Here is a 26,706-nt window from a genome sequence, read left to right on the forward strand (position 1 = left end):
CAGTAGCAGTGGAATTTCAATCTTACTATTCTGCTACTTATTTAAATCCTAAGCATGAGTGAAACAACAGGTACAGGGACCTGCTCCATGTTATTATTCTCCTCACCTCCCACAGAGGGGTAAAAATAAAAGTGTTCAATGTCTACTGATATCCTAACGACAGCAAAGTTTACTCTGAAAAATATCACTGTCTTAATCAATGCAAGATGGATGCTTTTAAAACCTCATTTTAAAAGCATTCTTTTGCTAACTGCTGAAGTTTCCCAGGCATACTGCAGCTACAGCAGCTGTTGGTAACATTTATAAACAGAAGCATATGCTCTTATTGCCAGTTCTACATGTGTTTCTGTCTTAAGCAGAGGCTGAAGGAAAAAACTGCAGAAATGGTAATTATAGAAGTGACTGCACTTTACGGCATGTACAGAATTAATTCTCTGAGGAGGTCTAGAGCTTACAAGAGGTTCCAAAGGACTCACACCAAAGTAAACTTCAACTACTGCTGGAGAACTATCAACACTGCACAAGACCCCCTTTGGTCTGCCTGAAACCTGCTGGTCTTCCAGTACACATCTGTCCTTGACCTAGTGTTATGGATGGAACATTCCAGAACCATATGCTGAGGGATGCAGTACAGCTTGAGGCAACTGTTGCAGAGATGCAAAGGGGTAAAGCTACTAGTCAAGGCCTATCAGTCATTGTACACTGAAGGGCTGGAAAGTTGGTAAAACACCCCTTGGGCTACATCTTTGACATATTAATGCATAATAATACCATTTTTCAACATATTGAGTAAATAAAAACTGAAAATTCCAGTTTTGTAAGATTCTATGAAAACTGCGCAGTGTGGAACGAGGCCATTTGGCCCATTGAGTCAAATACTGACTCTCCAAAGAACATCCCGTCCTTTCCCCGTAATCCTGCATTAACTATACCTAACCCATGTAGCCTGTGCATCCCTGGACACCAAAGACAAGTCAGCATGGCTAATTCAACTAACCTGCACATCTTTGGAGAGTGGGAGAAAGCTGGAGCAGCCAGCAGAAACCCACAGGTACAGGGAGAAAGTGCAAACTCCACACAGTCAGCCAGCCCAGGCTGGATGTGAGCTGTGAGAGACAGCAGGGCTAACCACTGAGCCGCCATGTCATGTGCTTGAATTTTCATTTCCTACATTATTTGAACAATCATGTAATGTACTTTAAATTTTGTGAATAAAATGCTTGCTTTTGGAAAACAGTCAGCAAAAATGTAAGTTCTAGTTACTGTAGATTGCATGAAGGTCACTGAAAAGAGCAGTGATTTCATTCAAAATAGTTGCTGTGATTGACTTTAATGATATTGCTGCTGAGTAACCCATTGACGAAAGATTCACCTGAGGCTGGTCATTTGATTTTGATCGGATTTAATTTATTATTGTCACATGTACCAAGATACAGTGAAAAGTATACAGACTTGTGTTAATCAGACAAATTATAGTTTATGTACATAAATTAGGATAATTGAACAGACTGCAAAATATAATTTTATAGCTGCAGAGAAAGGTCAACTCTAATGTATGAGAAGCCCATTTATAAGTCTAAAAACAGGTCGGAAGAAGCTGTTCTTGAATCTGTTGGTACGTGTTTTCAAACATTTGTATCTTCTACCTCATGGAAGAGGGTGGAAGCGCGTATAACTGAGGTAGGAGAGGTCTTTGATTGCATTGGCTGCTTTTGCAATGCAACAGGACATGAAGCTTTACAAAGTAATTCTCTTTTGGAAAGTTAGAGAATCTGCAGTTTAATATATGGTAAAGGAAAACAGCAATTGTCGATAAAGTCATAGAACACTCCACAAGAACTGGACTTGGAATACCAGCTAAATTTCTGACTGCTACTGGAAGGTGGCATTTGTTAAGGACACATTTAGTGATGAGAAAATATGAAGATTATAATTCTGAATGCAGCAGCTGGAAGCTCCATCTGCAATGGCATTAATTGCATCTTGCAACCCTACTTTACAGTGGTACAAAACATTAAAACCATATTCCCTGTATTAAATGTGAATTCCCACCCCATTTGCTGAACACCTTAAATCGAAACTCAAACTGGACAACTTAAAGGGAAGTCTTGCTGTAGAGTCCTTATCAATTGATCCATGGGAGCACTCCCCCCAATTGCCTTACACACTGTACGGTAGTGGCCCTACTCTAGCAGGGCAACTATCAGGTTCATTTTTGCCTGCACACTTGACTGCTTTACAAGCAGAGGGAAGGACATTGATCAAGGTTGAAGTCTCCGATAAAATTCAGGAGAGAGATCTAAGGCATTGTATATGATTGAATCATAAGAAATAGTAAAATATAAAAGAGGGTTTTGGTAGATCCAGATATGATGAATAGGACAATAATTAACTAAGTCCAAGTCAAATTATTACAGGCCATTCATTAAGATTAATTGAGAAATATCCAGAACTGAAGCAGTTAATAGAAGCTGTACATCTCTCACTAATATTTGACTGTGCTGCAGAATACAATACGACGGGCCCAGGATAAGATTCTGAAACCCCACTGCAATAACATTCACAACCATCTTCCTTCATACTAGGCTCAAATCAGTCTCTTCCTCGAACCACTGTAATCCATGTTTTGTTAGATTGGGAATTTTCACCCAGCAATGAAGGAATCCTAATTCCAAGCCAGGATAGAGCACAAGGAGAAGTGGATCTTGAAGGTAGTGGCCATTTGTTTGCTACACTTGTTCTGATTTCAGGAGAATCTGTTGAAAGATATGGAAGTTTGATCCCTGAAATTTAAAAATCTTCAATGTGTGACTTGACTGCTTACTCTGGAGAATCGGAGATTGAGAGCAGAACTGGACAGTGATGCATACTGTTTAATCGTATATCTGAGAACTCAGATGTTCTGTTTGCAAAGTGATTTGTGAATTTGAAAGCACAGTTAAAGCTACAGGTTAAAAAAAAATGTTGCAATGCAAAATAATGTCAGCGTTTTAGTTTTGAAAGCTACAGGTAATAGAGTTGTGTAATAAACATGCAGCGTTTAGTGTTGTTAAACTATTACACTCTTTTGCATTAATTATTTAAATATTTTAAACTTTTATTTTGCTTTATGCATAATGGTTTCTCTATTTCTTTACTGTTTAACCCAGCAGCCAGCTTCATACCATATATCGAGTCTCAGTTTTCATGAGTCTGATGATTGCTTGTGCCTCATCATTATTTCACATTCACTCCCTTTTCATCTTAGACATGTCACAATGCATAATCATTCTTATTTGCAACTGACATTTCTGCAGCTCAGTTTGTAGAAGCGGGCTGTGAACTGTCACGAAATGGAGGTCAACTCCCCTCTGATAACACAAAAACAAACACCCAGAGAAGCTTGCCCCGGTTCAATCTGTTAAAGGAAGTGTGATATTTAGTATAACCTGCCTCCAACCTTCCAATTTATTGTAAGGGGGAGGTTAAATGAAATGAACTCCTGACAGTCACCCTATAATCAACAAGCAACAATTTATTTATCTAACTCAGTGAACAAGTTAACAGAGCTACAAACAAACTGAACAATTCTCCCTTATCTACTAACTATTCCCACACAAAACAAAATTCTAATGATATGCTGTTCCAATAAATACAAATCCTACTTATATAAGCCAAAATAATATTAAAATGAAAACTTAATTTCCCAAAATTACAGTCAGAATGTGTCTTCCGGAATGCTCTGCACTCTGATCTTCAGTCCGGAACACCTTTCTCTGTCAAATTCTTGTGACAGGAATGCTTCTCTCCAATGAATTCTTGGATCAGGAATATTAGCTTAGAGTGCCACAACATCTTTAGTTAAATTATGGTTTTCTGAGAGCTTAGAGAATTCTGAGACAGCCAGTGATTTTCTCTTTAGAACCAATGGGTTATTAACTCTATTAGATTAAATTTGCTCTCACTCTGATTTTCAAATGCCCTCTTCTTTTATACTCTTGATGACCTATTAATTTAATCCTATAACAAAACCATCAGATTTAAATTTAGTTAGTTTTCAGTCCTTAAGTGCCTGGTTTAAATTAATTGGCTGATTTTCAAGCTGGTTGCCTTAACAACAAAACAAACTACTACCTGGGTTGATAACCACATAGCCTTTTGATATATTGTTTCAATTTTAGGAGCTCACTGAGCACCTGCCCATTTTTTTAAAATTAAATCTCCAAGCCTAGAAAACAACATCTTTTAAAGGGACCACACATTTTCCCCTCCCCCCCAACCATTTCACAAACAAATTGTAACATCCCGCCTTACAATCAATGAACACGCTACCCAGCATTGCAACATGAACTACTGCTGCACTGGGTACAAGAGGCAGTTGCAGAACAAATGCTGCAAAGCATTATTATAAAATACGGATTCCCATTAGGAAAAAGTGACAAGAGTGAATGATTCTAGCTGCAGCATTAGCAAACTGATAGTGAAAGCAAGAGACAACAAATCAATGGCTTTCCTTGGAAAAATATGCTAATAAAGTTAGAGAAAACTCAAAAAAAAGGCTGTGTTTTTAAGCGAGGGGCACATAAAATATGTTGGGGGACTATCCCGCTGCTATCCTTCACATCACAATCCAGTCCCCACACCACAGAGTCAGTAAGGCACCACAGGCCTGCTTGCCCTTAGGCCTATTAAGCCTGTTAAATGGCCAATTATTGCCCACATAAGCTCTCAGTCAACCTCCACTGCCACATAACACTGGGCAAATGGATGTCTTGTGATACAGTGGTAGTGTGCCTATGTCTGGGCCAGAACGACTGGGCTCATGCATCGTAACATGTCTGAACAGGTTGATTTAAAATATCTATGTTGGTCAGTTAAAGGCAGACGTAAGGAACAGGAATATTCTGTTTGCCACCTGGATTTTGCTCAGCCGTTACCTGATTGTGGTCTCTAACCCACTTTCCTAGCTACCCCAGTATCCTTCAATTCCCTTGTTCATCAAAAAAGTGCATTACTGTTTCAAAAATATACAATGATTCTGCCTCCACCACACAGAGAATTCCACATACTTATGACATTGAGACAAATAAAGCCTCTGCATTTCCATCTTAAACGGGAGACTCCTTAGTTCTAAACTGCACTCTCTGCTCCAGTATCTAGAGGATACCAAGGGGAAGCATCCCTCCAGAATCCATCCTGTTAAGTCCTTTCAGGATCCTGTTTGGAAAAATAAAATCACCTGTAATTCTTCTGAACTCCAGGCAGCAATCTATCCAACACTTACTCATAAGATAACATCCTCACCCCAGAAATTAGTTGAGTGAGCCTTCTCTCTGCAGCTTCTAATGCAATTATGTCCTTTCTTAAAGGAGGCTAGGAGTATGCACAGTAATTGAGATTAAAACCTTACTAATGCCCTGCACAAATGCAGCAAATCATCTTTAGTGTTACATTCCATTCACCTTTAATAAAACGCCAACATTCCACTTGCCTTCCAAAACACCTGCTGTACCAGTCAGGAAAGGAAAATTGAATATATTTCTTTGCTGGGAGGTATGTGCTGTGCCCTTTTCAGTAGATCCCTCAGAGATTTTTCCTCCTAACCTCTCACCCACCATCTCCCACCCCACCTCCCCGGCCCGACCTCCATAGTCTGACCACACCCTTTTTATTCCAAACAGTGGCAACCCTAGCCCAACCCTCGCAAATAGCCCAAGAATTGCCAGTCTCCAGTGCCCATCGCCCTTCTTTACAGGATTGTTTAGAGTTTGTCACCCCACCCAGTACCAGACTCTACCATTATTTAACTGAGAGCTCTTAGTCCATCAATCAGACTGACCAAAGCCCTCAAGGGTGGGACTTTTAATGAAGGACGGAATTTGACCCACAGCTTTTTAAGACCACCTTTTGAGTTTTCACTGTGGGACAGCCTTTTGAGAAAGCTGATCAGCAATCACAAAATCCATGTGAAGATTTCAGCCATGTGGCCCCCTTGCGTAGGACTAGGGTCAAAAATCCAGTTTTGTACTTAGCCCTTCAGTATTTTCCTTTGCTGAGTGATGCGTATTTTTGGGGATAAAATAAATGATTTTAACAATGTATTAAATAAAAAAGTCCTGAATCATCAATGCACTCCTGCCGCATAGTTGCTGCCAAGCCTGCTGGGTATTTTCAGCATTTGTTGATTTTACAAAGCTCCAGCCCTATAAGTAATTACACGTGTTGCAAATTAGTCAGCCAGCAATAAGTTTTGGTTTCTGTTGCTCTATGGTACTGAATTTTAGGCGCTTGACATCTTTGTTTCCCACACTAAAATAAATGAATATTAAATCAGAAGGTTAATAATAACAAAATATTTGATTACTTAAAGGGGAGTTAAATAAAACCAAAGAGGTCTTGTTTTCTGTCAATTCACGAGGAAGCATCTGAACTTTTCCAGATTGAGAGAAGCTGGAACTGTGGTACAGCTATATAAAGCAAGTCTGGACTCCAGGGATATTGTTGTTCTCTGGCCTCATTTAGTATAAAACAAGCAACAGATTCATTCTGGAAATTGACCCTTATGCTGTTTGACTCCAGTAAGATGTTTACGAACTACACAGTGTTGATGTAGGCATGTTCATTTTCTATAAAAATGGAAGCAGACTCAAGATCCAGGTAAGACATATTCAGTATGTGAATTACAGCAAACAATAAGTGGCAGCACGAATGCTGCTTTTATTGAAACACGGGAAAGCCAGCAATCAAATCCAACCTCTTCAAATACCAAAATATCAGTACAATGTATAACTCTCACTCACTTTATTGCTACCTATCAGTGTTTACAAGTTTAAAAAAGGATTAGGTCATAGAGTTTCAGATCAATTTTGAAATGTCTGCTGGGAAACATATTTATGTTATGATATTCCATAGTTGAAATTTCTAAAAGCTAAAAATTCTCAATCTTTCCCATGAGATCAGCCAAATGTGAGGTGTTACGTTTTGGTACGATAAATCAGGGCAGGACTTTTACACTTAATCATAAGGCCCTGGGTTGCAGGCACAGAGCTCCTTGAAAGTGGAGTCAAAGGTAGTCAGGAGAGTGTTTGGCATGCTTGCCATCATTGTTTAGTGCACTGAGTATAGGAGTTGGGAGGTCATGTTGCAGCAGTACAGGACATTGGTCAGGCCACTTTCCGAATACTGCATTCAGTTCTGGTCTCCCTGCCGTAGGAAAGATGTTGTTAAACTTGAAAGGGTTCAAGAGATTTATAAGGATGTTGCCAGGATCAGAGGGTTTGACCTATACAGAGAGTCTGAATAAGCTGGGATGTTTTTCTCTGGAGTATCAGAGGCTGAGGGGTGACCTTAGAGAGGCATACAAAATCATGAGGAGCACGGATAGGGTGAATAGCCAAGATCTTTTACCCAGGGACAGGGACTTCAAAACTAAGGGGCACAGGTTTAAGGTGAGGGGGAAAATATTTAAGAGGGACCTGAGGGGCAACTTGCATATATGGAACAAGCTGCCAGAGGAAGTGATGGAGGCTGGTACAATTACAATATTAAAAAGGCATCTGGGTGGGTATATGAATAAGGGGGGTTTAAAAGAGGGATATGGGCCAAATGCTGGCAAATGGGAGTAGATCAGTTTTAGGATAATCTGATTGACATGGACAGTTTCCATGCTGTATAAGCCTATGATTCTAAAGTATTCAAATTAACACAGGTTTTGAAACGATAAGCACAAAAGGAGAAAGTCCGAAGTGCAATTAATCCTCATGTTATTCTCAGTTGCCTCTGCTACCTCATGTTAGAACTGAAAACTAACTGTACAAATTATAAAAGTGATAATGGGAACTGCAGATGCTGGAGAATCCAAGATACCAAAGTGTGGAGCTGGATGAACACAGCAGGCCAAGCAGCATCTCAGGAGCACAAAAGCTGACGTTTCAGGCTGAGGCCCTCTCTGATGAAGTGTCTAGGCCCGAAACATCAGCTTTTGTGCTCCTGAGATGCTGCTTGGCCTGCTGTGTTCATCCAGCTCCACACTTTATCTTGTACAAATGATAAACAATGCAAGTGACAAAGTGAATTCTGAAAACAAGATGCAGGTCACTGCCACAAACACAATTCTGAGAATGAATTAAGTGAGGATTGACATTTGTAGGAAGTTGACTATCTACTATATCTTTCACAGAATCATAAAACCATATATCACACAACAGGCCCTTCAGTCCATCATGTTTGAGCTGCCAAAGCTACATTAAATTTACACTAGCCCTACTTTCCAGCACTAGACCCAAAGCCTTCCATGTTATGCCATTTCAAGTGCTCACCCAAATACGTTTTAAGGATTGAGAGGTTAACCTGCGTCAACTACTTTCTCAGGCACTGTATTTCAGACCCAGCACCACCCTCCAAGTAAACAGAGTTGTCCTCAAATCTCATCTAAACTCTTGCCTTTCACCTTAACTCCTAACTAACAAGAGCATCTGCTTTCCATCCGCCCTGTCTACAAACCTCAAATCTTACACACCTCCACAAGGCACCCCCCTCAACCTTCTGTAATCTGCTCTGCACCCTCTCCATTGCAATCACATTCTTCCTATCATGTTATAACTAGAACTGCACATAGTACTCTGGCAATGGCCTAACCAAAGTCCTGTAGAGGTTCAATATAATCTCCCTGTTCTAATAATCTATACCACAACTGATAAAGGCGAGCATCCTGTGTACCTTCATAACTACCCTATTAACCTGCCCTACCACCTTTAGGGGCTTTTGGGCAATCACCCCAAGATTGCTGCGTTCCTGAGCTTTCTAGTGTCCTCCCATTCATTGAGTACTCCCTTGTACTGTAATTGCTTCATCCTTAATATTTCAATTTTATTTGGAGTTACGATGAAATTAGCCTTCCTGACAACAAATTTCAGTCCTCAAAACATCGTACTTTAGTAACCTTCAATGCACCAGTTACTTCATAAAAGATGACTACAGTAAAGTAACTGAAGCATTTTACAGACTGAGTTTTATTACTTATCAATTAAATGGCCAAACATTTTTGCAAAATAAGTCAAAGACCTATGTATTAACATAGAGTAGCAAAATGATTATGAACATGTATTACTATTAATTTTCTGGTCATTTATCAGTGGTACAGACATAGGGCACACCTTCAATGTTACAAAAATAAAACTTCAGTGATAAAAAAAATTAGAAGAGGAATCCATCTTGCCCTTCAAGCCTGTGCCACGATCATGACTGACTTTGTATCACAACTCCAATTTCCTGGTTACTCTATTGCCTCGCTGAGACACGAAAAAATCCATCACTTTATTCTGAATGAAAATCAGAATTGAAGCCAAGTTATTTCATATTTCTAAAACTGGATGCAAGATCAACTCTTACATTCGGGTTGTAACATTGATCTTCGGAGATAATGGGAACTGCAGATGCTGGAGAATCCGAGATAACAGTGTTGAGCTGGATGAACACAGCAGGCCAAGCAGCATCTCAGGAGCACAAAAAGCTGATGTTTCAGGCCTAGACCCTTCATCAGAAAAGGGGGATGGGGAGAGGGTTCTGAAATAAATAGGGAGAGAGGAGGAGGCAGATCGAAGATGGATAGAGGAGAAGATAGGTGGAGAAGAGAGTATAGGTGGGGAGGTAGGGAGGGGCTAGGTCAGTCCGGGGAGGACAGATAGGTCAAGGGGGCGGGATGAGGTTAGTAGGTAGGAAATCGGAGTGCGGCTTGAGGTGGGAGGAGGGGATAGGTGAGAGGAAGAACATGTTAGGGAGGCGGGGACGAGCTGGGATTGTTTTGGGATGCAGTGGTAGGAGGGGAGACTTTGAAGCTGGTGAAATCCACATTGATACCATTGGGCTGCAGCGTTCCCAAGCAGAACACGAGTTGCTGTTCCTGCAACCTTCGGGTGGCATCATTATGGCACTGCAGGAGGCCCAGGATGGACATGTCATCTAAAGAATGGGAGGGGGAGTTGAAATGGTTCACGACTGGGAGATGCAGTTGTTTATTGCGAACATTGACCTTAGTTAGTTCTTGCCACTATTTTGAACAATCTTAATATTAACGCATGTTGCTCCATCGGGGGAACCGCCTTCTATTCATGGCACATCTTGAAAGTCAATGGGTCCTCTCAGATATCCGCTAGCAAACTAGCCAATCCCAATTATGGAAAACATTTTGCTAATACAAACACATATGCTTTCCCCATTCAAAAGCAATGTAAATTTGAAATCAATGTTCGATGGAATTCGGAATCCGTCTGTAATAGTTGGTGTTTTGGAACTACATGCAACACCTGCTGGACCTTGAATTAATGAAAAATGGTTTAAATTTAGTAATTACTTTTACAGCAGTACAAACACATGGTTCCAAGTTATTTTTGTCCATTGACTTACACTGCTCTATGTTTCATGTAAACCTGAACTTGCACATTTAGACAGAGGCACACTCTACTTGTTAGCATGCAAATTATACAAACATATTAAAATTAGTGAAGGCGTAGTAGACAATAGGTTGCTCACTGCAATTCAAAAATTAATCTGAAGTGTCTGGGAGCTTTCCAGACTCTCATTTCATGTTTCAAACAATGTTAAGAAACTGCATTTAAATTGACTTTAAATTGCAGTCGTCGTTACGGCTGTCAGCTCTGGTAGAACTCACTCCTGAAGGTGTCACTGTGTGATCTCCGCCTTCGACCACCCCATCCCCATATATGCCACTGATCACTCAACAGCTTACACACATCCAACTCAACTGGAAAGCCAGTGGATACATTGTAACTCAACTGGATAGTTCTTGACAGACGCAAAAAAAAACAAATCTCTCCATCAGCCTCAGCACTTCGTAAGTAAAACCAAAGGTTTTAAAAAATTAGCACAGCCATTTAAAGGGGATATTGGGTCAAATGAACAAAACCAGGCCAAATAGGGAGGTTTTAATGAGCGTGTTAAAGCAGAAAGGCAAGGGAAAGAGACACAGACAGGCAGATAGGCGTAGGGAGGGAAATCCAGAGCTTCAGGCTAGGCAACTAAAAATGTACAGCTACCAATTGTAGAAGGATTAAAATTGGAATTGCTCAAGTGACCAGAATTAGATTAACACAAGTATCAGAGAGACTTGTTTGAAAGGTCAGAGACACATGAAGGGCAAGTTTATGGAGACAATATAAAGAAATTCCAATAAATATAAACAAGAACAAAAATGCTGTAACTACTCTGTATATGAATTGTCTTAATACTTTCGCCCCTCACTAACATCCAGTTTCAAAGTATTTCCTATAGTGTACATCATGAACTACAGTATAAGAAAGAAAAATTTTGCAATATTAAAAATACTACAAAATCTCTTAATGTCAAGTGCAATACAGTCCAACTGCTTAGTGCAATCATGAACAAACTCAAAACCTACCTTATTCTTAAAACACCAACTTTGCATTTTTTTCAAATTAATATTATTTCGAAACCACCTTGCATCCATTTTATTCTCTCTCATTTCACACACATTTGTGACAGCCCAAATGTCGAGGTAACATCTGGAAAGGCAGAGCTAGATAACCCACATATTCAGTAACCCTAAAATAATTAGAGCAATGCAGCTAACCTAGCTCTCCATGCACTGCCACTTCAAGTGACAGGTGAGGTTGGAATTTGAGAATCTCTACATACATCAAACAAATAGTCTGAGTACCATCATTAAGTCTACTTCTATCAATATATCTTGTATATATCTCATAACTAAATTACATTGGACACAAAAGTCCCAGTTCCGTAATCTTCCAACTGAGCACCACAACTACTTATGTTTAATCACTGGCAGTTTTATCTGAAGATTCAAGTGATAAGTTGTAGTCTTTTAACTCGTGACTTAAACAATGCAAACTACAGCCTCCAATTATAAAGTGCTTCATCTCAGTGTTTAAGAAAAACAAATTTCTCAAGGACACTAATTTTCTTTTTTTTTTAAAAAAGGTTTTTCCCCCCTTTCTGTAGAAACCATGGGGAATACTAATACTTATATATGTGGATCACCAGGGTTGAAAAGAATATTTGACAGCATAAATGGATTCTATGGTTCAAAACCGTAAGATACATCCTCACCACTGCTCATCATGCAGTACAAACAATACTCCCTCCAAAACGTGCAGTCGCTCCAAAGATTCGCACATGTCGATAGGCATACAAACATGTAGACTTTGGAAGTCCAAGCAGAACAATAAAATTAGAGGGAATGTAGAAGTACCTGGTAGATTTATTGCCAAAATCCTCTTTTGACAGATATCTATAGGGTCTTGGATTAGTTCGGTATAAGAAAACCAACTGATAGTATAGTGTGGACAGGCTTAAATTAAAAACAAGCTGGAGTTTTTAAACATACAAAAACAGTGCTGGAGGGACTTAGCAGATCTGATAGCTTCGATAGATACAGAAACATAGTTAATGTTTCAAGTCCAAATGGCTTCTTCAGAATAGAAAGAGCTAGAAGATGATGGCTTTAATGCTGTTGAGAAAGGGGGAGGAGGACCACGAGGAACAGATGATGAGGGAGCCCGGAGCAAAAGGTAAAAGGTATGCTCGTTGTTAATAGCAAAACAACAGGCCAGTTGTGCTGAAAGCTAACCCATGCAAACAAAGTGCAGTGAGGGGACAGTAGGGAAGGGACTGTAAATGGAAGTGGAGGACACTTTTCACAGTTTGAAGTTTTTGAACTCAATGTTGAGCTCTGAAGGCTGTAAAGTACCTAATCAGAAAATGAGGAGCTGATCCTCTTGTGGCTGTGTAAGATGATTTCTGTCCCTTGACCAGATTTTCTTAGATGATTCCTCCTTCATGCAGCCCTGAATGATAATCCCTGATGTTTTCATAGTTGTTTCCTGGATGAGTCCCACCGTGTACGATTCAAATCAATTGTTTCTGCCTTTACTCCAATTTAAGTAATTGATCTCTCGTCTTTTCGGTGAACTCAATCATCTAAACCTTCTTCTTGTTTGGTTTTGCAGCTCATGCGTATAAAATGCTGATTTATGACTTTAATTCTGACTTCACAATGCTCCCAGATTTGCAACCCTGTTTAAAGTTGTTTAGTAGTTCTTGATTTCCCTCGCTGCAGTCATTCCTCATGGTACCCACTTGCTATGGTGGTTATGATCTATAGTTATTTGAACTTAGCTGGAAATACTTGGCTTACTTCTAGCATTCCCAACCTTTAAAACAGTTCTTTTTTCTTTAAAATTTAGTTCCTTGCTGACCAGAATTTCAACATTTACTCAATGAGGCTTCAACATCCATTCAATCTCCACCTAAAACTCAATTTGGGGCTGTTCCTACAGATTATCAGCATCCAATGCAATCTACAACTATTTTGAGGTGGCTTGAGTTCCAGTTCCATGGAGTTCCCAGCTCACTCTTGCTGCTGAGAAGAGCCCTCATTGAAACATATTGGGTTCTTTCGGGCTTTGACAGGGTACATGCTGAGAGGATGTTTCCCCTCATGGGAGAGTCTAGGACTAGATGGCATAGTTTCAGAATTAAGGAATGCCAAATTTAAGACTCAGATAAGGAGCAATTTCTTCTCTCAGAGGGCTGAGTGTCTCTGGATCTCCTTGCCAAAGAAAGCTATAGGGACAGAGTCCTTGTCTATATTTAAGGTTGAGATACATGGATTCTTGATGAGTGGTGGGAAAAATCAAATATTAGAGGGAATGCAGGGAACCGTTTGTGAAAAATGTTGAATCGGCTGTGATTTTATTCCATGGTAGAGCAGGCTTGAGGGGCTCAATGGCCCACTCCTATTCTTATTTGCTATGGTCTTATGTTCTGTCATCACATCTGAAACATATTCTAACCAATGATCGCAGATTCTGCCTTGTTGAATCTTGCCACAAAAAGGTTTTCATCTGTCAGACCACTGAATGTTCAACTATTTCTCTTGCTGGCTGCCTACATGAGCAGCCGTCTTTGGACCTGCACTGCTGCCGGTTTTTTTTTTGGGGGGGGGGAAAGAGCTAAATGGACTTAGCACTAACTGCTACCATATTATAAGCCAAGGCCTCACCATAGATCACTAAACTTGGTGAGCAATCTGCTGGATTTGCTGCCATCCACTTTCTTGCTGAGTATCTATAGGACCTGTTTGTTAGATAACAATTAGCTCATCTTAAACTAGATATAGTCTATTGCATGACAAAAACTACATACACCTTACACCATATGAAAAACATCATTACACAGATTATGGAATGTGATCCAGTTGGTAGGTCTTAATGCTTTAAGATGCTAAGCTGTTCTGCCTCCACCCACCTACAAGACCACACCACAGCAAATATTGTCCAAGCCTCTCTTCAGCATTAACCTTTTCAATTCCTTACACAACACCAACTACACCTCTGTACTTCGTATGTCAATCCGGTGTGGATCAAGGATTGGTTAACAGACGAAAAACCAAGACTGGAAATAAATGGGTCTATTCTCATATTGGCATGATGTGACTCGTGGTAACTGCAAAGATTAATACTTTGATCCCAACATTTTGCTTTATTTAAATAAATGATTTGGACACAGCGCCCAAAAGTAATATTTCCAAACTTGCATAAGATAACAAAGCTAAGCTGGACTGTGCATTGTGGGGAAGATATGAAACTTTTCAGGAGGATTTGGACAGGCTTAGTGCTTGGGAAAGAACACGCCAAATGGAGTATGTGGGGAAAATAAAGGTTATACACTTTGGTACTAAGAAAACATGTGCAGAGTATTTTTTTTTAAAATGGTGAGAGGTTGGAAAGTGTATATATGCAAAGGGACTTGGGTTGTCCTTGTTTAGAAGTCACTGAAAGCAAACATACAGCTGGAGCAAGCTATTAGGTAGGATAATGGAATGGTAGCTTTTAATCACAGAGGAGTCGAGTAGAGGAGTACTGAAGTCTTGCTTCAACTGTATAGAAGCTTCGTTGGACTGTGCCCGGAGTACAGTGTGCAGCTTGGACTCCTTATTTCAGGAAGGATTTTTTGCTGTAAAAGGGAACATAACGAAGACTCACTAACTTAGTTTCTGGAATGATGGGAGTATTTGGTGAAGTGAGACTGGACAATCTGGGCCTGCATTCCCTACAGCTTTGCAAAATTAGAGATGCTCTCATTGAAACCTACGAAGCGCTTAAAAGGGATAGACAGGGTTGATGCAGGTAAGGTGTTTCCTGGTTGGAGAGTCTAGAACCAAAGAAGTACAATTTACAAAGAAGGGTGTTGCCTATTAGGACCAAGATGAGAAGAAATGATTTACTCAGAGGATTGAGAATCTTTAGAATTCTCTACTCCAGAGGGTCATGGGAACTCAATCTTTGAGCATGTTTAAAGTGGAGGTTGATATATTTTGATTATCAGGAGGATAAAGAGATAGCATGGCTAAAAGCTATTGAAGTGTTCAATCAGCCACGATCATAGTAAACAGCAGAGTTGGCTCAGTAGGTTGAATGGCCTACTCATGTTATGTTCATAAACAATTATGAATGAAGGTAACCTAGGACATCCCATTTGATGACACTCTTTCCCTTATCCAATTTTCAACCACACTCACATCCTCAACGTCACTGCATGACAAGCAGCAATTACATTAACCCTGATCCTTTTAAAATATTCACTTTAATGTACATTGGTTACTACTGTAATGTACCTTTTGCTCTATGTACCTTTGTACGCTGCAACAATTGGGCCCCCAGTGCCAACCTGTAATCACTTCCAAGATTGCTGAACAAACATGGTCAGGGTCACAACAGCATCAGGACACTTGGCCCAACTCCCATTTGACTGAAATACGTGTTTTCCTTCTCTATCCCTGTTTTTGTAACCCATAGGTTTCCCTATTCAAATATGCTAAAAAAAAATCAATAACTAATTGTCCAAAGATCATAACTCTACTTTAACATTGTGCTAAATTTCTTTTGAGACTACAGAGGACAAGGACCAGATGCCCATTTGGAGACTGTAGCTGAGTAGGTATTGTTCACAAAAGTCCTTGTTATGAAGTGGAGTTAGAAAATGTGAAAGCTTAAACAGTGTGCATTATAAACAATGTTTGTTATCAAGTTATTGTTGATTGCTTGCAGAGCTTTTTTTTGAGGCAGATTTGCAAAAGAATTCTCCCCCCAACTAAATCTGAGATTGCCTTCTCTGTCAAAGACATTGAACTAATAATAATTCCAATTTATACGGTGCTTTACCTAGTCAACAAACCCAAGATGCTTAACAGAAATGATCAGTTTTGATACCAAGGCACAGAACAAGAAGCCAGATGACAAAGTTTGATCAGTAAGATAGGTTTTATGAAGTATCTTAAAAAAAAGAGAAAAAAAGCGTAAGGTGGAGAGAGGCAGAGACTGAGAAAATTACGGTTTTAGAACCAAGGGCACTTTCAAACGGTAGAGTGATTAAAATCAGGGAAGTCCATGTGGTCAAAGTTGGAGGAGTAGAGAAATCTCAAATGTTTTGTAGGTTTAGGAGAAGGCTACAAAGATAGTGAGAGCTGAGGCAAAGACAGGAATTGGGACATTAAAATTAACAATAATACCTGCAATTATACGTCACATCATATTAAACACTTTGCTCAATTTTTAAAATATAGCAACTGATGCAGAGCAAACAGCAAAGGTACGAGCTCAATTAACACATTTTAGTACTAATTAATGAATTACATTAAGAAAATTTTCTGCTCTTGTTTGAGCAGTGTATCATTATCATTAGCATCTACTAGGAGATCAGCCAAACAGAATGTCACTATAATATCAGATCATGCAGCACTTCTTCAGTGCCACATTTGTATATTTGAATGCATTGTCTTTACAACTTTTGGATCAAGAAGCAGATGAAATTGTAAGTGTGAGGCATACATCAGATTCTAAACCAGTTGAGTATCAGGCAATACTGGAATACTCTAATACAATGCAATGCTATAAAATATTAAAGACAATAAGGACAAGCAAGTTAAGAATACTGAACAAAACATGAATAGTGAACTTAGAGGAAATCAAAATGAGAATGATGCATATCAGGAGCCAAAGTGAGGAAATACAAAAGAAAAGATAATAAATGCTGTTTCAAAACCAAACACGAATGGGTTGGACTTGGGAATGGAATTTAGTGAGAAAGGTGTTTGGGGTGTGACATTAGAAATGCAAGGTAAAGAATATACTCACAGTTAGTCATAACTGTAATTATTTGCACAATTCAAGTTTAGCAAGAATCTGAACCAATATTATGCCTGAACAGTTTGGATTTGCTGTAGTTGACAATGACATTATGGCGCAAAAATGTATGGTAGTTATGGCATTTAGCCTAAAGTCTTGTTGCTTTACTTTTTAAATAGGCTACATATAAAGTTCAAAAGATCTGAGCTGAGCTACATGTAAAGGAAATTTTCAGCAAGTCTAAAGAAAATTGAGAAAGGCCTAGCGACTCATAAGTAGTGAGAACGATACACAAAATCTGCACAGGAATACAGACAGGTTAAGCGAGTGAGCAAAAACTTGTCAGATGGAATATAATGTGGGAAAATGAGTAGTCACACACTTGGGCAGGAAAAATAATGGAGCTTAATGTTATCTAAATGCAGAAAGACTACAGAAAGCTTCAGGACAGAAGGGCTAAGGTTGGGAAATGCATTCAAGAAACAAAAATCCAGCATTTGAGTTTAGTGGTTAATAGGGTGGGTAGGTAGAATGTTAGCCTTTGTTTCAAATAGAATAGACTATAAAAGGAGGTTTTGCTAAAACTGTACAACGCACTAGTCAGACCCTACATGGATTACTGTTAGCAGTTTGGGCCGTTTAGACAAGTAGAGATACACTGCCACTTTCTGTTCACTCGGCTGATCTCAGCTATGGAGAAACCTCCTTTAATGACATTTAGTGGAGAAAACTGGGCATGTACTCATTGGACTTTAAAAGAGGCAAACTTACTGAAACATACAAGATTCTTAGGGAGCTTGAAACAGTGCAGAAAGGTTGTTTCTGCTTATGGAAAGGTCTAGGACCAGACGGCATAACCTCAGAATAAAAAGGGATCACATAATTAGGAGAGACATAAGGAGTAATTTCTTCTCTCAAAGGATAGTGAACCTGTGGAATTCTTTGCCACAGAGAGCTGTCAAAGTTGGGTCATTCAAAATCTGTATTTCAGCCCTGAATATATTTAATCAGAAGCAAAAGGGAGGAAAGTACAGTTGAGGATTATCACAGCAACCATGATCTCATCGAATGGTAAAGCAGATTTGATGAGCTTAAAGCCTACTTCTGTTCCTACATCTCAGGGCCTTGCAGCCTTGTAGATCCTTCACTACCATTGGTCAAAATCCCAGGACTCCATCTCAAACATTACTGTGACTGTAGCTACACCACACAGATTGCAAAGATTCAAGGCAGCAGCTCACCTCTACCTAGGAATGGACAGTAAATGCTAATCTAGCCAGCAACATTCACATTGCATGAATGAAAAACATACAACTAGATATCAACACATGTTTTATCCAATTTTAAAGCCTCTGTCAGGATAATCTTATAAAACAAACATCTTGTCCACTTCAATGTTTCTGTTAAACTTTAACCTTGATCTCACCAAAAATGCATGAATATTTCAGTTTATAAAGATTGACAAATCTACCAATCCAACAAATGGATCATACAGCTGTCAATTATGAAATTGTGCTGCTAAAAAGAACATGCAAACAAAACAAAAAGTTTTGGCAATCTCAAACCAAAGGCAGAAAAATGTTAGAAACATAAAAGGTCAGGCATAATTTACAAAGAGAAAATGCCATACTAATTCTTGACTGACATGTCATTTGCAGCATTTTTTGTTTTAATTCTTCACTGTAAGATAACAACTTTTGCTTTGATCCACAACTTAACAGCTTAAATGACCTGACCATTTACTAGTTTAACCTTGCATACCATGAGCTGCATCAATCATGCTAAGCAGAATATTTTGCACCTCACTAGGTCTGCTGTTCAGAGCTGCTTTATCTATTGCAATTATCACTATTCACCACTATTCATACGCAGATCCCAAATCAGCAAACAGAAAGTAAGAACTGCCGATGCTGGAGTCACAGTGTGGAACTGGAGGAGCACAGTAGGCCCGAGGAGGAGGAGGAATATTCACTGACTCATAGCTGCATGCAATTGTAGAGAATACAGATCCTAGCCACTGCTATTAAATAGCACTGCCATTCTATCAGTGATAATGGGAACTGCAGATGCTGGAGAATCCAAAATAACAAAGTGTGAAGCTGGATGAACACAGCAGGCCAAGCAGCATCTCAGGAGCACAAAAGCTCATGTTTCAGGCCTAGACCCTTCAGAGAGCTCCTCTGATGAAGGCTCTAGGCCGGAAACGTCAGCTTTTGTGGTCCCGAGAAGCTGCTTGGCCTGCTGTGTTCATCCAGCTTCACACTTTGTTATCACTACCATTCTATTCTGTAGTTTGGCAGTTCTGGTATTTTATATTTTGCTATAGCCCTATCTAACTGCACAACAGAATGACAGTTTTCTAAATCTGAAGTCCATCACATCATTGCTCTATAATCCAACAAAACAAGGAAAAATTGCACCAAGTGGAGATGCAAAATGAAACAAAAACAGAAAACATTACAAAAATGAAGATACTAACTATACTGCTGAAAACAAGCAGGTCAGATTACTGACATTTCAGTTGTGTAGCTTTCACAGGAATGCCGTATGAGCCCAGTTTCTTTTTCCTAGAAGACATTTGGGAAAACAGTAGGGGTCCAAAGAGACTTCAGAATCCAGTAACATTAGTGTGTCAAGAATAGGTACAGATCATCATCAAAAAGGTGAGCAAAACATTAGATTTTATTTCAGGAGGACTAGAATACAAGAACACATCATTGTTCGTGATTAGACCACAGGGTATATTACTAGAATCTGGACACCACACCACAGGAAGTATTGACCTTGATGGAACTGTAGCATACAGTTAACAGAATGACCTAGACTCTAAGAATGAAATCACAAGCAGAGTTACATAACCTAGCGTTCCATCCCGAAATTCAGAAGCTTAATCAGCAACTTGTTTGACATTTTCGAGTTTTATAGGTGAGCACTTGGGGTTGATACAGGGAAACTATTATTTCGGCCAGTAGGGGAAACTCGGCGGCAGGCATAACTAAAACATAGATCCAGACCTGTCAGAAGCAAATGCTGATACATACAAAGGATGCCACAAGTTCTCTTTCCCAAACAACAACTGATACTACATTTACTCTCAAGAATTGATCTAAGATAGATATATTATTGTTACCAAAGAGAAATGAGACAAGGAAGTGTCATAAGGAATTAGATCACAGATCAGCTTTAACTGAATGTCAGAACGACAGGCTAGAAGTCCTATTCCTGCTCCTATGTTCTGAGGATATGGATTTGGCACAGATTCTGTGATGTAAAGCCACTGATGAAAACAAAAACAAGTCACTTTTGAAAGCACATAAAAGCAAACTTTATGATAAATTCCGAGTTACAAATGTTACACATATAAAATTATTATTTTCCTTCTGAGTGAGTGTGGATATCATTTCTTCCCTCTTCATAAAGCCACTTTACTTTGTCTGATGGCAAGGAGTTGGGATCTCTAAACAACAGCTTCTTAATAATCGGGAAGTACTTTCCAAAATTCCTTGCTATGTGGCGCAAGTTTCAATTGAGCTCTACAAAACAAAATCCATTTATAAATCAGCACAATTTCAGATTTGAAATTCAGCTGGACTTCAAATTAAAGCCCAAAAGAACTGGGAATGCTGGATATCAGAAATTGCTGGAAAGGCCCAGTAGGTTTGGCAGCATCTGTGAAGAGAAATCAGAATTAAAGTTTCGGGCCCAGTGCCCTTCCTCAGAATTGAGAGTAGAACATACATCAAAAATATAACCTAAGGTAAAAATTGCACAGAAGATAGTGTTTGATTCAACAAATTAGCTTCATATTTAGGTCATCAAAATGGGAAGACAGTTATTTATGAAGGCGCATCCAATGCTGACTGGGGCTTAAATTGCCCATTTACCATTTTACACTAGAGCCTGTGCATCTTCTGATGTTAATTCCACAGAGTTGCATGAGGGATAAATGGTTGGGAGGTAAATTTTCAGACATAACCCCAGCAGGGTCACTTCCTTATAAAGTGTAAGCAAAAAAGTGTGCCTACAGTTCACTGATTAAATGGAGCTGTCAACCTTGTACAGTTTCACCTTAAGAGTACTAATCTTTCCTCACATTCAACAATGTTCAACGTGACCTTACTCAATGTTCCTCCTCTTCCATGCTGTCCTGCATGTTCATCCCTTCTTCCACACACTTCTCAGCACACAAAATGCTCTGAGACATCAAGGGGGAGGGAGTGATGAATATTGCTGACAGGGTGATAAATATTGCTGTAGATTTTAGAGTTCTTTGACACTCCAGTTGATTAATTTAGCTCAATTAAGGGCTCAAAACCAGTGTAAAGAATTGGCATTCAAGAGCACCTTAAAGAAACATGATTCTCTCAGCAGTTTGTGAAACAACTGAACAAAGCTAAAAGACCTATTGACAGCAGTGTAAACAATTCCTGCAGAGATGACCCTATTAATAGGAGATATGGTTCAGCCAAGCATTCACTGGGGAATTCCATCTCTCAGCTGTATAAACAAAGTCCTTAGAGCTGATTACATTGAAACATTTGGGGAAACTTGATCTGATTGTTAATTGTTTCAGATGATTGCTGTCTTTGATTGACAGATCAACCATCTGTTCAGCCTGAAGCAATCCAACATATATCTGTTCAACCTGTTTTAATGCATTCAACCTTAGAATCCTTATTAACTGTTATCCAATGGAATCTCGTTACAAATGCTTGATTAGTTCAAATTTCTACTTGTGGATTTTGCTCTCTGGGGGTTGTTTGTGCAGCTGTTAAGGGATTTTGAGCTTTGTTTAACTGAGTTTTTTTGATCTGTTAAGGAGGCCAGTATTTCTTTGAAATGGTTTTTGAATGCTATTTATGTTGACAATATTATGAGTACTTAATAACATTAAAACATTCCCCTCACCCCCCCCCCCCCTCCCATGGAGCGTTTGAATGGTTGCTTATTTATTTTGATAGCTTCATGAACATTTCAAAGACTTCTCAGTTTTATGCATGTTGGATACACAGGTAACAAGGATGAGGAGGTCTATCATCCTTACAGTTACGTACAGCACTGGAACAATGTCTCAGTGAAAACTGCAGGTCTTGGCGTCCTGTCTCCACTCTGCATTCAGAGGCAGCAGTCCCAAGTATAATCAGTTCCGAACACTCAATGACAAAGAGAGAGTGAGCTCCATTCAAGAGGCCTCAGGAAATGCAATTCCTGCTTTGGAAAAGAAAGTCTGCATCTAATATTTTCGGCCCCACAATTACAAAATAACATTTGTGCAAGTCCATTTGGTGATACATTTTCTGCCCAGGTGGAGCAGTTAGAAGAAAGAATTTGGAAGAGACTCACCTTGGACTATGGTAACCATAATGCACAGTAAAGGACAATTTTATTTTTGACAATGTTTATCCATTTTTATTTAAGCGCTCTCCCAGCTTCAAGTATTTTCCATTGGAAGTCAACTAGATGCACTAAGACTAGATTTAGTGTGAATGCATTTAGGATCCTGTTACCATGATTCAATCTCAGATCATAATGTACACAGTGAAGCAGCTAGCTGTTCCCAAAGTAATAACAACCAATGCAAGCTGGTATTTCGATGTTTTATTGAGTATTGCATTGTGTTTTTAGGAGAGACATTAAACTGAATCCCTGTTGGTTTATTCAGATTGGTGTATTAAAATTCCATAACATATTTTCATTCGAGAAGTAGGAAATTCTTAGTTTTTTGGCCAACATTAAATCCTCACCAAACATCATCCATTGGTGTTAGTGGAGTTTTTTTTTCCCCAAATGCTAATTAGAGCCAATAAACTAAATAGTGCTGAAATCAAAAGTAATTCCTTGACTGAAGCATTTTTGATAACTGAAGCCTCTACCAACAAAAATGGATCAGCTAGAGAAAGTAGCATTAATCCAATGATTGTATTTTGTTGAGTTCAGTAACTTTAGGACAGTTACAATGTCGAGTATTCTCTATGTCAAGTGAACCAAGTGCTGATATTCAAAAGCTAAGATTGAAATAACAGCCTCCAGCTTTTATTATTAAGGCGAACTGAAGATAACCAGGTCCACTTCCCTGTTTAGTGTCTCGGTGTAATACACTCAGACTGTTCTTAACCAGAAATTCTACCTTCCATGACAGAAGGGTTGGTGTGATTTTTGTACTTGTTGGAATCTCACAGCAAAGTGCCTCCTAGCATTGAGTCAAAACCAACACCAACAACTCATTGACCAAAACCAAGATCCAAAACTAAGTTTCTCATTAAAGGTCAAATTGTAAACATGAACAACTTGCACCTCATTCGTCAATTTTAAGCTAAACATGATTATACTGAGCCATAAACCAAAGAGATCATTAAAAACATTCTGTGAAGTGGAAATTTCCAGGACAGTCCAAGACTTTTGCTTTCACCAGGACAGTTTAGGAGACAAATTTTATTTAGACATTTGTAAGGCAGACGGTTATTCTCTACTGAATATATTTTAATAGTACTTACATATATTTCACTATGGTCAAAGCGATTTTTGAGATTTTCTAAGAATGTGTCTTCAGTAAGAGGTTCTAAAAGCACACTGTCCCCCACCCCTATCATGTTGTCCAGGAGAGACGTTTTCACTTCCGATTTCGGCATTTTCCTTCTGAAAAAAAAAATTAGATCTGAAGATGTATTTTTCATTCATACAATGGTTGTTTTCTAGTAAATCAACATTCCTCCAACATTGGGAGGTCTGGCACCATTACAGACATTAACAACTTTTCAAACAAACAGAAGTTAAGCAATATGGGGCAAAGCAGGATTAAGGCAGAAGATCAACTGTGATCTTACCGAATGGTGGAGCAAGCATTAAGTGCCATATGATCTACTCCTGCACTTATATTCTTACGATCACACTTATTTGTAGCTTGGAAAGATCCAGATGAGATTATAGCCACATAGAATAACTGCTGTCAAAGTTTTTTTTAAACCAAGGTGAAACAAAATTACTCACCTTCAATTACATTAAGCACAGAAAGCCAAAAAATATATACAAGTATTGCCATTCACTATATGAATGCTGACTCTCATGGCTAGTCACTTATCCCATGTTTTCAGCTGTGCCAATTTTAAGATTTTATTTTCAGATTCGTAGTAAATACTAAGTTTCTGACAACCCAACTAAGGCATATTGTGAACAAAATTGGCACTTTGTAAAGGTCACATTGGAGATGGTAAGATATTACATTGTTCCACTTTCTTAATAATTATAGGCAGGACATGCATAGTAGAGTTGCAAAAGTCTACAGCAATAAATGGTGCACCCACAACAATGCATTTCAGAAAGCACACTCCCACTGACACCACACATCAGCACGAAGAATGACTAACACCTCTCCTGCTGATAACCAACCATACTGATTGATAAGTATATCCCACTGGAAGAGAAACTTGATGTTCAGTCACTGGTGCAGCAGAAAAAGTTTGCAAATAGCATCTTTTTTAAAAAACCTTAATATCCAGAACAAAAAAAACTCATTTCTATCAATGAAATAAGTTTTTCGCTTTACTTTGCATTACAATTTTTCTTCCTTGAGTTCGTGATGCAGCTAAAAATGGAACTTGATCACAAAGACCAACAATGGTTCAAATTTTGCTGAAGCTACTCTCACTTCGTCAAAAAGTGCCGCCGAAACTTTAATTGCCTGTTCACATGACTTCCATCACCCACATGACCAAATTACAATGAACAAAAAGAGAATACTTTACAGCCATTTAAAAATAGTTAGGCAATTCTGAATAACAAAATCGCCAACATAAAGTCAGCAGGAGAATTATTTTGCACACGCCTGCTTTTACAAACAAGTCCACGAGCTCTGCTTCAATTTCACTTTTGCTGTCAGAATTTCCCAATTTCGGTTGACAAAACTGCTGTGCGTACACAAGATGTATCAGGGAATTACCAGAACAGACTATGCTGCTATGTAAACAACTGTACCATTGTCAGAGGTAATGGGAACTGCAGAAGCTGGAGAATCCAAGATAACAAGGTGTAGAGCTGGAGGAACACAGCAGGCCAAGCAGCATCAGAGGAGCAGGAAGGCTGACATTTCGAGCCTAGACCCTACCATAGTCGCTTGGCATAAAATGAAGCACAAAAGAAACTTGGAAATTATAACTCATCTCGGAATATGTTGCATGTTTGACTGTGAAACACAAAAAGATCTTAGATTTGATCATGCTGTCGTGGATGCACCATGCCCATTACATCCAAGAAAAGGTATAATTCATACCTGCAAGGTATAACTATTATCAAGTACTTGCAAAGCTTTATATCATAAATAAATGAAATTCTGAATAACAATGTCAGAGGTGCTGGCTTTTGTGCCGTGGTGATCAATGTTTTCAGGATAGGGTGGAATTCAATTTCTTAGATTGTTAGATTCAGACACCTAACCCAAAGCAATTAACCATCTGTTGAAATAGCGTTTATTGGAGACCCGAGAGTGGGTTTAAAAAAAAACTTTTCAGTCTGACCCAAGTGATCAAAATTGTATAGTGCTCCAAACGTGGCCTCGCCACTGTCTTGTACAGCCATAACATGATATCTCAACTCCAGTACCCAATGCTCTGGCTGATGAAAGCAAGCATGCCAAACGCCTTCACCACCATCCTGTCTACCAGTGATGCCACTTTCAAGGAACTGTGTACCAACACCCCTACATCTCTCTGTTCAACAACACTCCCCAGGGATCAACCGCCAAGTGCACGAGCCCAGCCCTGGTTTATTTTACCAAAGTGCAATGCCTCGCATTTATCTGAATTAAATATTGCCACAGGTCTATTCATTTAAAATGATCTGCCATTCCTTGGCCCTCTGGCCCAGTTTATCAAGATCCCACTGCACTCTTAGATAACCTTCTTCACTGTCCACTATACAACCAATTTTGGAGTTATCTGCAAATTTACTTTTTCTAGAAAGAGTTAATTAAGTCAGAAATTAATGAGTTAAGAAAGGAGTGATACTTTTCTAGAACTGAGTGGCTGTAAAGAAAATTGCTGGGAAGAGTGTTCATTTTCTTTATTTTTGCTGTTTATGTTAAGATATATCTTTGCTTCTTTTCCCCTTTTTGGTGTAAAAACTTATGTCCTCGAATTAAAAGAACATGGTCTTTTAACTATCCACTAAGATTCTGAACATATTCAGTGATTGACCACCAGAGTAATCCAATGCCAAAAATAAAACTTGTGAACTATCAAACCAGGTTTCAGTCCAAGATCTGACTTGCCCGGTATTACAAGCAGTGGGAATCATGACAATAGCACGAAGCTGGTTGGCACTGAGGGTGTGCATACTTAATAAATACATATCCTGGCAGTAGGGATGGGCAACATTCAGGATGTTGCCTGACATTCCCTATTTTGTCTGTTTGCAAGTCTGCTTTATATTTGTAGTAAGCTTCCACTTGACTTCAGAAGTCTTGCAATGAAGTTATTTTTCTTTCATTTCACCAACTTTAGCTCCCATGGTTTTTAAATCATATTTCACAAGCATTTGCTCTTTCCACATC

At 39.0% G+C, this 26,706-nt stretch overlaps 1 protein-coding gene across 4 annotated transcripts in view; it reads right to left on the reverse strand.

Moving 5' to 3' along the window:
- Window positions 1-26,706, reverse strand: part of myo1b (myosin IB) — a 257,206-nt gene that overhangs the window by 223,755 nt on the left and 6,745 nt on the right. For all 4 annotated transcript variants that reach the window (XM_048534332.1, XM_048534330.1, XM_059647158.1 and 1 more), the window contains exon 2: window positions 23,657-23,798. In XM_048534332.1, the coding sequence (XP_048390289.1) occupies window positions 23,657-23,791 (135 nt within the window). In that variant the 5' untranslated portion in view covers window positions 23,792-23,798. The remainder of the gene's footprint in view (window positions 1-23,656; window positions 23,799-26,706) is intronic.

The sequence above is a fragment of the Stegostoma tigrinum genome, chromosome 7 (genome assembly GCF_030684315.1).
Source record: "Stegostoma tigrinum isolate sSteTig4 chromosome 7, sSteTig4.hap1, whole genome shotgun sequence".
NCBI lineage: Eukaryota > Metazoa > Chordata > Chondrichthyes > Orectolobiformes > Stegostomatidae > Stegostoma > Stegostoma tigrinum.